General features: G+C 44.0%; 1 protein-coding gene across 7 annotated transcripts in view; it reads left to right on the top strand.

Moving 5' to 3' along the window:
- Positions 1-13,322, top strand: part of CNOT6 (CCR4-NOT transcription complex subunit 6) — a 264,606-nt gene that overhangs the window by 87,637 nt on the left and 163,647 nt on the right. For 5 of the 7 annotated variants that reach the window (XM_069199286.1, XM_069199285.1, XM_069199287.1 and 2 more), the window contains exons 5-6: positions 3,527-3,631; positions 3,720-3,788. In XM_069199286.1, coding sequence (XP_069055387.1) covers positions 3,527-3,631; positions 3,720-3,788 — 174 coding nt within the window. The remainder of the gene's footprint in view (positions 1-3,526; positions 3,632-3,719; positions 3,789-13,322) is intronic. The other 2 variants (XM_069199289.1, XM_069199283.1) reach the window with 1 other exon arrangement.

Genomic DNA, 13,322 nt, shown 5'->3' with positions numbered 1-13,322 from the left:
TGAATTAAAACATCCCCAATAAGTAAGTGGTGTTGTTAAGCAACACAAGTCGTCCTAATCTATGAGCTACGTGTGCCATTAATGTATCAATGTCAGCCCACAGGGTGACAACTGACTGTTCTACATCAAGAAGCCGTTTGTAGGTGTGCTCCTGTGCTTGTTAAGTTAATTAATAGTTATGCCTGACTTGTGTTAAATCATTTTGTAAATTATTGCCGTTGTGGATACCACTGCAGAGCCTCCTTGTTCATTGGGTGTGGATTGCTGATTCTTAGGGATAGATCACCCTAGCATGAATGTGAAAGAGAAGATACATGCATTGGCTAATCATACAAGAAGGAATTTTTTGCATAGCACGAAAATACCATTATTTAGGGAAACTGCTTCTGCTTGTTAGGTTTACAAACACCTTAGAAAGAAGTATATTTTTCAGATGCGGAGGCATCAATTTTTGCCGACCTTTTTATTTTCTGCTTTTACTACTTAGTTTATCTACCGACAGGCCGTTCTCATCCTTAGTGATGGACAAGCTTCACACACTGCTAATTAGATTGATTGGCTGAAAGCTTCTGAATTTAGAATCTTTACATGTATCTGCAACTTCCGCCACATAGGAAACTGACATTCCGCCCCTCAGAAATAGACCCATGACAAATGAGCAGCCTTGCAGAAATCTGGTACTGAGGGCTGTTGGGTGCGGACTCTTGCACTTGTGCTGTATCTGAGAGAGAATATGAACAGTCTGGACTCTGTCCTGATTTTGACATCTATTGGCTTGGAATAATAAATAGTACTCCTCTAGAAAGCATGGCTTTGATGCCTTAGTAGTTTTTTTTTTTTTGGTCTGAGATTGACATTGCGTCCTTTATTGGCACGCCCACCTCCATTCCTCATTTTTCATGTAGAGTGGGCTTAGTGTGGCCTTTAAGATGCTATATTGTGTACGGACAGCAGAAGGTGGAACATAATTTCTGCAGATTCACCAGCATTTAGAATCTGTGAAGCTTCATGCTGCACAAACTAAGAATGAAAAGAGATCTGTCATTCCTCTTGCACTTTTGGTATGTAACTGGAGGCGAAGATATCTGCATATTATGTACATCCTATGCAATTGTACACATTTGTATTTACTATTCCTTAAACAGTCAACTCTCTGCTTGATGGGTAAGATTCAACAGAGCCTCTTGTAAAAGAGTACAACATACCTCTGTAGCCTCTTATTTGCTCACAGAAATTACTAAAATACACAATGCAACTGGGAGTATTTTTCCAAAGATTTAACACTTGGCTACCTATTTCACTAGAGATCATGCTTGCCACATTACAAATTTAGGAGGAAGGATTTCTCTATGCGATCGGTAATTGGAGTGTGAGGTTCAGTGACTGGCAAACATTTGCTCTGATTATCCAGTGAAACGTACCTGAAAATATGCTAGCAGAACACGACTCCCTGTGCTCAAATACTCTGAATTTTTTGAACTTTTGAATCTTTGGTCTCTCGATGAAGAGGTAAATTTTAGGCCTCTGCTGAAATTAACGATTTGCTAAAAATCAATCTGTGCGTGCTAGGAAGGTATTTTGGCGACGGAAATGGGTGTTTTTGTTCTTTCCCATTCTCGGATATTGCTACTTGAAGTAGCCCTGTATTAGGCAACTTTTAGTACAACAATTAGTCTGTCTCTTAATGTCTGGGACCTCGTGACTTCTCGGCATAAGACTGCATTCAGCCTTTTTATGGATTTACAACATTTTGCATTTGAATACTCTGTTTTGAATTTGTGACAGTCTTCATATTTTGATTGATGAGGGCTAGCCTACAATTGAACGTGAGCCATCCTATAAATGAAGGTCTAGAGAAGAAATGCATCTCAGCATAATTCAGCCTGTTAAGCAGAAGATCATGTACTTTCGAAGCCACCAAACCCACTTCTCAAAAAGGTTAATTTGAAGAAACGCTAATCTTTCACAATTTCTGTTCCTTTTGTTACATATGTAACTGTTATCTTGTTAATATGGCTGCTAAGAAGTGGATCGTTACTTTCATTTCCTGTTCACACAGATTGTGGAATGCTTTTTTCTGGCAAGCTTTGTGCTAATTCTTCTAGATACATTGTAGCATGTGTCATTTTGCAAACATATGTAAGTAGTTCTGCTATGTAGGCAGCTGCTTAGGCAATCCTCTTATGTCTCTTTCCGTGTTTGACCAGTAGATCTGCAAAAGAAGTATTCATAGTCTAGTTATTTGCCTGTTGCCTAAACTGAAAGTTAGCTTTCAGAAGAATCTGCACCATCAATTTCCCAAGGAGAGAAATCTTGTTTTTCTACTAATAAAACTTAAATTCTAGCCGATCACTGAAGGAGCCTTTATAGATTGAGGACAATTGTTATAAAATAGTCCCTTTTGCAGTTCAATGCAAACACAGGAGTAAAAGCGGAAGGATACTTCCAGACATACAATAGCATTAGGTGAGAAATGAGAACTCCATTTTGCTGAACCAAAACATAATTTACAGGTTGTATGCCGGTGACTGAAAGAGACTGGCTAAAGAAAGCCAGTAGTTGAAAGATGTGGATGAAAGGCCTACCTGTATGTATGTTAGATTAGGCCTAGTTTGACAGCTGCATTGTCAGAACCCAGTCATAAAAAGCAGTTTTCAACCAAGGCATGCTACAGAGAGCAGAGTTTGCAAGTGGCTGTTCTTCAAAAAGATTATATATATATATTTTGTTGTATTATTTTTGCCAGGCCATCGGTGATTTAAACCAGTGGTTCCCAACCTTTTGATTTCTGTGGACCCCCACTTTAACATTAATGGAACCCAGGGACCCCCACTGAATCATCATTGGAATCCGGGGACCCCCCCGCCTGAGTCCTTACTGGAAGCTGGGGACCTAATTTATCAATTTTTAATTTTCTAGGCTCTTTCCCCCCCCCCCCCCCCCCCAGAGAAGGCTTCGCGGACCCCCAGGTTCCCCATACCACAGGTTGGGAACCACTGATTTAAAGCATACCTCAATGGATGACTTATTGGCCCTAGCTCTACAACTTGCAAATGCTGAATGTGGCATGTAGACTGGTCTGTTAACAATTCCTGGCGAGACACTTTTAAAGAAAGGGGAATTTGTAATTATTAGACTTGGGAGCAAGCCTGCCAAATATTATATAGTAATGTTCAAGATTGAATCAGCTGCTTGAAGTAAAGACTGAGAAGTACTTCCACTTAAGTAACTAATGTAATTTGAGAGTGTGACAGTCCGTGCGAAGTAGATATGATGTATGGAAAATTACAGAATAGTTACATTTTAATTTACTGTTGTGGGTCACAAAAGCAGCATTCCCTTCAGGCTTGGCTTATGTTTTTTTAGCTCTGTGGTTAAGGTCAGCTCTCCCTGGATCTCCCTGGATATTAAATAGGGCTTCATTGTTAACTTAACAGTTAGATGATTTGATGTATCAGCAGAACGTAAAACAAGTTTAGTATAGTTTAGGGCTTTTAGTTAGCTTACTTGTGTTTTCCATTTTCAGGAAACCCACTTACACAGGACCTCTTGGGCCTCTATCAAGAACCAGATGGGACAAGAAGGCTGCTGAATTATTTGCTTGATAATTTGTCAGGTACTGCAAAAAGAAGTAAGTAGCACGTTCCTGTGATTGTCTAGTGCGTTCCTCTTCACAAATATGATTAACTTCATTTTTTTATTTTTTTATGTCCAACTAGTTTCGACAGAACAGCCACCTCCAAGATCTTGGATTATGTTACAAGAACCTGATCGAACAAGACCAACAGGTAGACAAACTGCCTTTCTGTTCTGTAGAGTGAATCCTGTATTGCAAGATTAAAAACTCTGGCTAAAGCTGTAGGGTTGCAAAGGAGACGAAACAATTTCAGCAAAGTTTCAAAATTTATGCAGGCTGTTTGTTACTTTTTTCTGAGGGGGGGAGGGGAGAACTCTTTTCACTGTGTATTTTCCCCTAATGAAACCGACAACCTTCACTTGTTTATGATCTGACCCTAATATCTTCTTCTATATTTGGCAGAAGTAAACATTTATGTTTAATCACTTCTGTGGCAAGTGCTAATTGTTTGTGGATCCTCTTTTGGTACCATGTACTGAAGAATTGTAGTTTAATAACCGAATTAAGCCTTATATAATATTTATTTTGATTCCTAATATATACAGTAAATGTACTCGTAAATTTAAATTTGTTTCTGATGTTTTACTGATGATATGGCTTACTAGAGGGAAATGAAGCTTTGGACACCACTAAAAGAAAATCGTCCCTAATCCAGAGGACAGGGCCTGCAAATTCCAGTTCATTTTCCCTGCTTAGCTTCTCCTCGTATGAGCATTATATTCCTACTCAATTCATCAGCTGTTTTCCCGATATCTGCTCTTGTTTGACCACCCAAACATAGTGCTTTTTAGTTCATACTGGCTCATTTGTGCAATGCTTAGTGCTGGCATATTCCATGCACACTTGCAGTATTTGTGGCTTCCCTCTTGGGAAGGACCACGAAGAATTGTTTGCTATACTGAAATTCTCAGAACTTTATCTGTTGGTCACTGCCACAACGTTGTAAAAGTTAAATAAATTCTAGGTTTACTAAACCCATGGTCCTATGTATTTGTCTTTGCTGACACTTTTAGTATTGGACTTGGGTCAGTCAGTATTTGAGAGTACGAACTTGAAGCCAGCTTTGTGGATTGCAAAATACGGTGATGCGTTTTAGACCTCCATTGTGCTTTCCTACTTTCATGGTCTGTGTCTTCTAGGGCCAAATCTGTAGTTTTTGTTAAGCGGTTAGAAAGTTTACTCGGGGTGTGGCCTGCCATGGAGTGTTTGTGGTATAGGTTCAAGCTCCATTGTTGTGCTTAGTTATGCTTCAGCCGCCCTAGAACGAATAATACACTTCATTGGGTGGCAGAGCATTACATTTATCCTTTTTAGACGCTACGGGCTGAGGTATAACTCGGAACGTTTTTTTTTATCTATAAATGTTTTGTTTTTAGTAAGTGATGTAAGGAAGGGCGAGTGTGTATGTCTCTGTATGTAGACTTCAGTTTAACTGACCCTTTAATGCATTGCATTACATATGGCACAGTACAGTCTGTGGATAGTGGTGCAAGTCTTATAGTGTGTGCTCCTGGAGTCCTTCATTCTATAGGATGAAGCTACCAATTTAATCACATTATTGCAAGTAAATAATTCAGTATTTCGTATAGCACTACTCCAAGCGACTACTAATTGAATTTATAGTGCAGGTTTGAGGGATGCATACACGAACAAAAAGCAGCCCAAATACTTTAACATTTTGGTATATTAAACATCTAGACGCACCATTTCTGCAAAGATTTGAAATGTTAGAGGGACTTTCCATCCAGTTTGTCTGTATTTCAGCGGGGTAGCCCTAATTTTAGGCATCTTGTTGGAAGCATGGGAGAACCGGTTTAAACAAGTTCTGTGTTTAAACAAGTTCTGTGATGTGACTGCGCAGAGCCATGTGAGGGCAAAGTATTTTACATTGTATCCTGTCCTTAACCGGCAGCCAGTTGAGTAATTTTCTTGAAAATGAGTGCAAGTTGTACTTTTTATTTTTTAACTCTTCATTTCCTTTTTAAACATGTTAGAGGACATACACACAGCTTAGTTCATAAATCTTATTTTCATAGACTGTGAGTCAGTGTATTGAGGCAGAAATGACTCATTGTTAATATGAGACAGTACAAAAAGCTGCTTATTACTAAAAGATCCCCAGCAGGGGCTGTTCCATCGTGCACTATTTTCAGTCCAGAACTGTATCAGATAGAGGGGGAGAAGAGAGGTTTCAATTTTTAGGGCAAAGAGTGTTTAATAAAAACCTCCCACACTCCAGGACCTCCGACCTTTTCATATATGTTATAAAAGGAAGCCATTTTCTGTTGAATTATGTAATGTATGATAGCGGTCAGTGTTCCTATGGCTAATATTGTCCTCACATTTCCCCGCTACAAGCTTCCACATTTGAGCATTTGATAGTTGATTTACTTGAAATTAGCTTTCTCAGGTGAGTGGTTACTTGAAAAACATTTGTTCTTGCCTGGGTCATTCAGCAAAAGAACCAGTGACTGGAGTGGTAAGACCTCTCGTATGATGGCTTTAGTATATGATAAGAATTCACAGCAGAAGTCCCTGATACGTATGCCCTGCCACCACACCTGGATGAGTGTTTCCCTTTCGCCGCACCCCTTTCATCACAAATCAGAATCCCATCAGAGATTGCCCTCAACGTAGCCCTCAGGAAGTACCATTGTATCAGCAGTTTGCTTGGACTCCTATTGCTGTCTCCTAGGATTCAATTGCTAGACTTCAGTCTCCCCTTAGTGTATGCACTGTCCTGTGTATCTAGCAAGTCCTTCAACCCAGCCCTTAAATGTATGCCATAATTTGGAAATAACAATACATAAACCGAAGGAATTTGTGGCAGCTTCAGGCCCAAAAGATTGCTGCAGGCCAGGCTGCCACCCATAGTGGGAAATAACTGGACAAAATCTATGACAGAATTAGAAGTCTGTAAGCAGAGGAAGGGGCTAGCTCCATGAAATGTGGTGGGGGCTCTGCCCCCGCCCTATTGAACTCCATATTTGTTGGGTTCGATATCAATGAGAATTTCATAGATGGTTGTGGTTGAAATCAAAAACCTGCACAAAATAAGGGGCTTGTGGCAATCAGCTGTTTAGGCTTGAAAGATGGGCGTTAGTGCACATGTTCATGAAGCATAACTACCATTAGCCGAGGCATGCCCTTCATCAAATTTTGATTTTTTTTAAAAATGTATTTATTTATTCAACCATCAATGGTGCTTGGCAGACGTGGACGGAGATGGCATGCCACATTTTACGTTTGTAGTTGGAGAATGCTCTTTGTATTTGGCTTTCTCCTCTACCTTTCCTGGTTTGGAGTCTCAAGCTGTAAATACTGTGGGATTTGCATAGTACTGTTGTCTTGGTGATGGATGTTGAGTCTGGAGTGTGTTTGAGTGCCTCATAGGTAATGTAGCAGGTTTTAAAAAGTATGCCAACATCGAGTGTTTGGGGGAGGTCTCAAAGGCATTTTGTTGAGCTTTGAGGCATACTCTTGCTTGAATGATCCTTTTGAATGGGGTAAGACGTGTCTAAGAGGCCGGCGAGGAGAGCTATGTTTTCGAGGTGAGAGGACTTATGGTGCACAGACCTTTTAAAGTCCTGTCTGGAAAGAACATTCTGAAGAAATAATAGTTCATTTCAAGTGATAGTGATTTACCACTTGAACATAAGTTTGCTGTTGATACAGAAACCGAGGAATTTGGTACTGTCATATGGATTGAAGTCTTTCAGATTCCTACATAATGTAGGGAGTTGGCTCTTTGCAAGATATCTCATTTTGATATATAAAAAGTCTGATATTCCATTAAAGTGGACATGGGCTTGCTCTAGCAATCCCAAGGTGCTCTTTTAGGGGATAGTGTGATCGAGCACCCTTAGGCTCCTAAGAGAGGAGTTTTAGACATCTGCAAATACACACAGTCAATAAATGAGAAACACGACTCAATAATGAGACTCGCACCAATTTACAAAAATAACAAGTATCTTTTATATTTTGGCACCAGAACCAATATGATCAGGTAAGTAAATTTTGCAAGAAAAATATTAAGACTTTAGAAAAGTCGCAATTTTTGGAAGCTGCAATGTTATTCTAAGGAGGAAAAACAAATATGGCAAACAGGCACAGTACAGCGACTTACGGAACCAATCTCTTGGGCTTAGAGTAAGTATTGGGCAAGGATCAGGACCACACCAACAGGTCACACCAGGCGGCACTGGAGCAGCTGCATGCAGAGGTGTAGTATGGCACCGGGTGCCCAGTGTTAGTCAATGGGGATTGGTCCTGTTGAAAACAGACTGCAGGTTTGGACAGGGAGTCCAGTCGCAGGGAACCAGCAGGTGAGAAAGTCTAGAGATGCTTAGGGACATGGGAACATCTTAGGTCCTCTTCTCCATTGGCCAGGGGCGACATGTGCTGAGGTGTCGGGTGTTTTCCACTGGGAGCACCGGCGTTTGAGAAAGCCTGTGGGCATATGCTGCAGGTGGTGTCGGGCAGTCCACAGTGGGCAGGTCCAAGCTGGGCTCTCTCTGAGGGACTGCGTTGGCACTGTTGGCCCACTTCAGCTCAAGCTAGGTAGCATGGGTGCAGTGGTACTTTCCGCGGTCTGGTTTCTGTGGTCCGGAGTCCCATGTGGTCTCCTGAGATGTCTGCAAGATGCAGGTATGCAGCTTTGCTGCACTACAGGAGTTCCTGGGTCTTTGAAGGCAGGCAGTCCTCCCAGGCTTTTGGAGGCCCAAAGCTTGCAGAATGAGTCAACTTCGGCGGGAATAGCAGACTGGCTGTCAGGACGGGGGCCAAGTCAGGTGCCTTTTCCTTAGTATTTGCTTTGGCAGCTCTTGGGTGCCTTTTTTTCGTAGTTCAGCAGGAATCAGATTTTCTGGTTCCACAGGCTCCCCTAAATAGTGAATTTAGTGGCGTTAGGAAAGTGTAGAGGAGTAGCCTAAGAGCTATTACCTCTGGGGCCACTACACCCCTATATCACCACTTCCTTTGGGAAGTGGGCCTAACCCTATCCTAGAGTTCCTACTTCTGCCAAGATGTCAGATTTCTAAATGTGGTGTCCACATCAGGCAGCTTATTTAGGGGTGGGACTGATCTGAGGGGTGGAACCACCTCCTTGAATACTAAAATTCCTTCCTGTCCATGTGCCAAATGGACCCTGGGGCGCAGGGGGTGTCGGCATTTCTCCTTCGAGTGGAGCCAGATCTGCATACGAAGGGTGGTTGTCTTCTTTGACGTCCCCTACCTTGGAATGAGACTTGCAGATCATCCTTTTGGGTGGAGGTGTATGAATACCTCTTCCAGAGCAGTCTTTTTCTGGTCATCGGAGAGCACAGGACCATAACCCTTCTGGGTCAGAAACGTGTTTAGTGATACTAGGCTGGCTAAAACTAGTCAGTCAGCACATGTGCATATGGTAGGTTTTCAGGGGGGCACCTCTAAGTGGCCCTCTGGATGCATGCATTAATAAATCCATCACTGGCGATGAGGGTTTATTAATACGAGATGTTTGATACCAAATGTAAGGAAATGCCTCCTTGGCATGGTTACCCCCTGAATTTTTGCCTTTGCTAATGCTATGTTTTGATTTGAAAGTGTGCCGAGGCCTGCTAACCAGGCCCCAGCACCAGTGTTCTTTCCCTAACCTGTACTTTTGTTTACACAATTGGCACACCCTGGCATCCAGGTAAGTCCCTTGTAACTGGTACCCCTGGTACCAAGGGCCCTGATGCCAGGGAAGATCTCTAAGGGCTGCAGCATGTCTTATGCCACCCCTGGGGACCCCTCACTCAGCACAGACACACTGCTTGCCAGCTTGTGTGCTGGTGAGGACAAAACGAGTAAGTCGACATGGCACTCCCCTCAGGGTGCCATGCCAACCTCACACTGCCTATGCAGTATAGATAAGTCACCCCTCTAGCAGGCCTTACAGCCCTAAGGCAGGGTGCACTATACCATAGGTGAGGGCACCAGTGCATGAGCACTGTGCCCCTACAGTGTCTAAGACAAACCTTAGACATTGTAAGTGCAGGGTAGCCATAAGAGTATATGGTCTGGGAGTCTGTCAAACACAAACTCCACAGCACCATAATGGCTACACTGAAAACTGGGTATCAAACTTCTCAGCACAATAAATGCACACTGATGCCAGTGTACATTTTATTGTAACATACACCCCAGAGGGCACCTTAGAGGTGCTCCCTGAAACCTTAACCAACTACCTGTGTAGGCTGACTGGTTTTAGCAGTCTGCCACAATCGAGACATGTTGCTGGCCACATGGGGAGAGTGCCTTTGTCACTCAGTGGCTAGTAACAAAGCCTGCACTGGGTGGAGATGCTTATCACCTCCCCCTTGCAGGAGCTGTAACACCTGGCGGTGAGCCTCAAAGGCTCACCCCCTTTGTTACAGCACCACAGGGCATTCCAGCTAGTGGAGTTGCCCGCCCCCTCCAGCCACGGCCCCACTTTTGGCGGCAAGGCCAGAGGAGATAATGAGAAAAACAAGGAGGAGTCACTGGCCAGTCAGGACAGCCCCTAAGGCAACCTGAGCTGAAGTGACTCTGACTTTTAGGAATCCTCCATCTTGCAGATGGAGGATCCCCCCAATAGGGATAGGAATGTGACCCCCTCCCCTTGGGAGGAGGCACAAAGAGGGTGTAGCCACCCTCCGGGCTAGTAGCCATTGGCTACTGCCCTCCCTGACCTAAACACACCCCTAAATTCTGTATTTAGGGGCTCCCCTGAACCTAGGAACTCCGATTCCTGCAACCTAAGAAGAAGAGGACTGCTGAGCTGAAAAACCCTGTAGAGAAGACGGAGACACCAACTGCTTTGGCCCCAGCTCTACCAGCTTGTCTCCCTCCCTTCTAAAGACACTGCTCCAGCAACGCTTTCCCCAGGACCAGCGACCTCTGAATCCTCAGAGGACTGCCCTGCTCTAGAAGGACCAAGAAACTCCCGAGGACAGCGGCTCTGTTCACCCAAGACTGCAACTTTGTTTCCAAAAGAAGCAACTTCCAGACAACTGCGTTTCCCGCCGGAAGCATGAGACTTGCAACTCTGCACCCGACGTCCCCGGCTCGACTTGTGGAGAAACAACACTTCAGGGAGGACTCCCCGGCGACTACGAGACCGTGAGTAGCCAGAGTTGCCCCCCCCTGAGCCCCCACAGCGACGCCTGCAGAGGGAATCCCAAGGCTCCTCCTGACCGCGACTGCCTGACTCCCAGATCCCGACGCCTGGAAAAGACTCTGCACCCGCAGCCCCCAGGACCTGAAAGATCGGAACTCCAGTGCAGGAGTGACCCCCAGGAGGCACTCTCCCTTGCCCAGGTGGTGCCTACCCCGAGGAGCCCCCCCCCCCCCCCCCTTGCCTGCCTGCATCGCTGAAGAGACCCCTTGGTCTCCCATTGATTCCAATTGAAAACCCGACGTGTGTTTGCACACTGCACCCGGCCGCCCCCGTGCTGCTGAGGGTGTACTTTCTGTGCTAACTTGTGTCCCCCCCCCCCCCCCCCCCCCGGTGCCCTACAAAACCCCCCTGGTCTGCCCTCCGAAGACGAGGGTACTTACCTGCTGGCAGACTGGAACCGGGGCACCCCCTTCTCCATTGAAGCCTATGCGTTTTGGGCACCACTTTGAACTCTGCACCTGCCCGGCCCTGAGCTGCTGGTGTGGTAACTTTGGGGTTGCTCTGAACCCCCAACGGTGGGCTACCTTGGACCCAAACTTGAACCCCATAGGTGGTTTACTTACCTACAAAAACTAACAAATACTTACCTCCCCCAGGAACTGTTGAAAATTGCACAGTCTAGTTTTAAAGTAGCTATATGTGATTTATTTGAAAAGTATATATGCTATTGTGATTATTCAAAGTTCCTAAAGTACTTACCTCCAATACCTTTCATTCAAAGTATTACATGTAAAATTTGAACCTGTGGTTCTTAAAATAAACTAAGAAAATATATTTTTCTATACAAAAACCTATTGGCCTGGAATTGTCTCTGAGTGTGTGTTCCTCATTTATTGCTTGTGTGTGTACAACAAATGCTTAACACTACTCCTTTGATAAGCCTACTGCTCGACCACACTACTACAAAATAGAGCATTAGTATTATCTCTTTTTGCCACTATCTTACCTCTAAGGGGAACCCTTGGACTCTGTGCATACTATTCCTTACTTTGAAATAGTGCATACAGAGCCACCTTCCTACATTGGTGGATCAGCGGTGGGGTACAAGACTTTGCATTTGCTGGACTACTCAACCAATACCTGATCACACGACAAATTCCAAAAATTGGCATTAGAAATTGATTTTTGCAATTTGAACTATTTTTCTAAATTCTTAAAAGTCCTGCTAGGGCCTTGTGTTAGTCCCTGTTAGCATTTCTTTTAGAGTTTAAAAGTTTTTTGTGAAAGTTTGAATTAGATTCTGGAACTAGTTTTAGATTCTTGAAAAGTATTCCAACTTTTAGAAACATAATGCCTGGTGCAGATGTGAATGTGGAGGAACTCAACCTCACACCTTACCTCCATCTTAAGATGAGGGAGCTAAGGTCACTCTGCAAAATAAAGAAAATCACAATTGGCTCAAGACCCTTCAAACAGCTCCAGGAGCTTTTGGCAGAGTTTGAAAAAGCCAACCCCTCTGAGGATGACAACCCAGAGGATGATGATAGTGAACTGGAGGAGAATTCCCCCCTTCCAGTCCTAACTAGGGAACCCAGGGACCCTCAGTCCCTGATTCTAACTGTGATAGTCGGAGATGCTGCTTCCCTCACAGGAGGGGCCAGCACCTCTGAAATCACGGAGGATAGCCTCAGTGAAGAGGACCGCCTGTTAGCCAGGATGGTCAAAAGATTGGCTTTGGAAAGACAGATCCTAGCCATAGAAAGGGAAAGACAAGAGATGGGTCTAGGTCCCATCAATGGTGGCAGCAACATAAATAGGGTCAGAGATTCTCCTGACATGTTGAAAATCCCTAAAGGGATTGTAACTAAATGTGAAGATGGTGATGACATCACCAAATGGTTCACAGCTTTTGAGAAGGCTTGTGTAACCAGAAAAGTAAGCAGATCTCACTGGGGTGCTCTCCTTTGGGAAATGTTCACTGGAAAGTGTAGGGATAGACTCCTCACACTCTCTGGAAAAGATGCAGAATCTTATGACCTCATGAAGGGAACCCTGATTGAGGGCTTTGGATTATCCACTGAGGAGTATAGAATTAGATTCAGGGGGGCTCAAAAAACCTTGAGCCAGACCTGGGTTGATTTTGTGGACTACTCAGTGAAAACACTGGATGGTTGGATTCAAGGCAGTGGTGTTAATGATTATGATGGGCTGTACAAGTTATTTGTGAAAGAACACCTGTTAAATAATTGTTTCAATGATAAACTGCATCAGCATCTGGTAGACCTAGGACCAATTTCTCCCCAAGAATTGGGAAAGAAGGCGGACCATTGGGTCAAGACTAGGGTGACCAAGACTTCCACAGGGGCTGACCAAAAGAAAGGGGTCACAAAGCCTCCCCAGGGGAAGAGTGTTGAGACGTCCAAACACAAAAATAGTAGAGTCTTCTTCAGACCCCCAAAAACCTGCACAGGAGGGTGGGCCCAGAGCCTCTAGCTAACACTGGAATGGCTAGTCTCCAAGTGGGATCAACAGTGTGCCCAGAGCAAATCAGGTGTCACGCTGACG

Source organism: Pleurodeles waltl, chromosome 7 (assembly GCF_031143425.1).
Source record: "Pleurodeles waltl isolate 20211129_DDA chromosome 7, aPleWal1.hap1.20221129, whole genome shotgun sequence".
In the NCBI taxonomy this organism is placed as follows: Eukaryota; Metazoa; Chordata; class Amphibia; order Caudata; family Salamandridae; genus Pleurodeles; species Pleurodeles waltl.
This window is presented reverse-complemented; position numbering and strand designations above follow the sequence as displayed.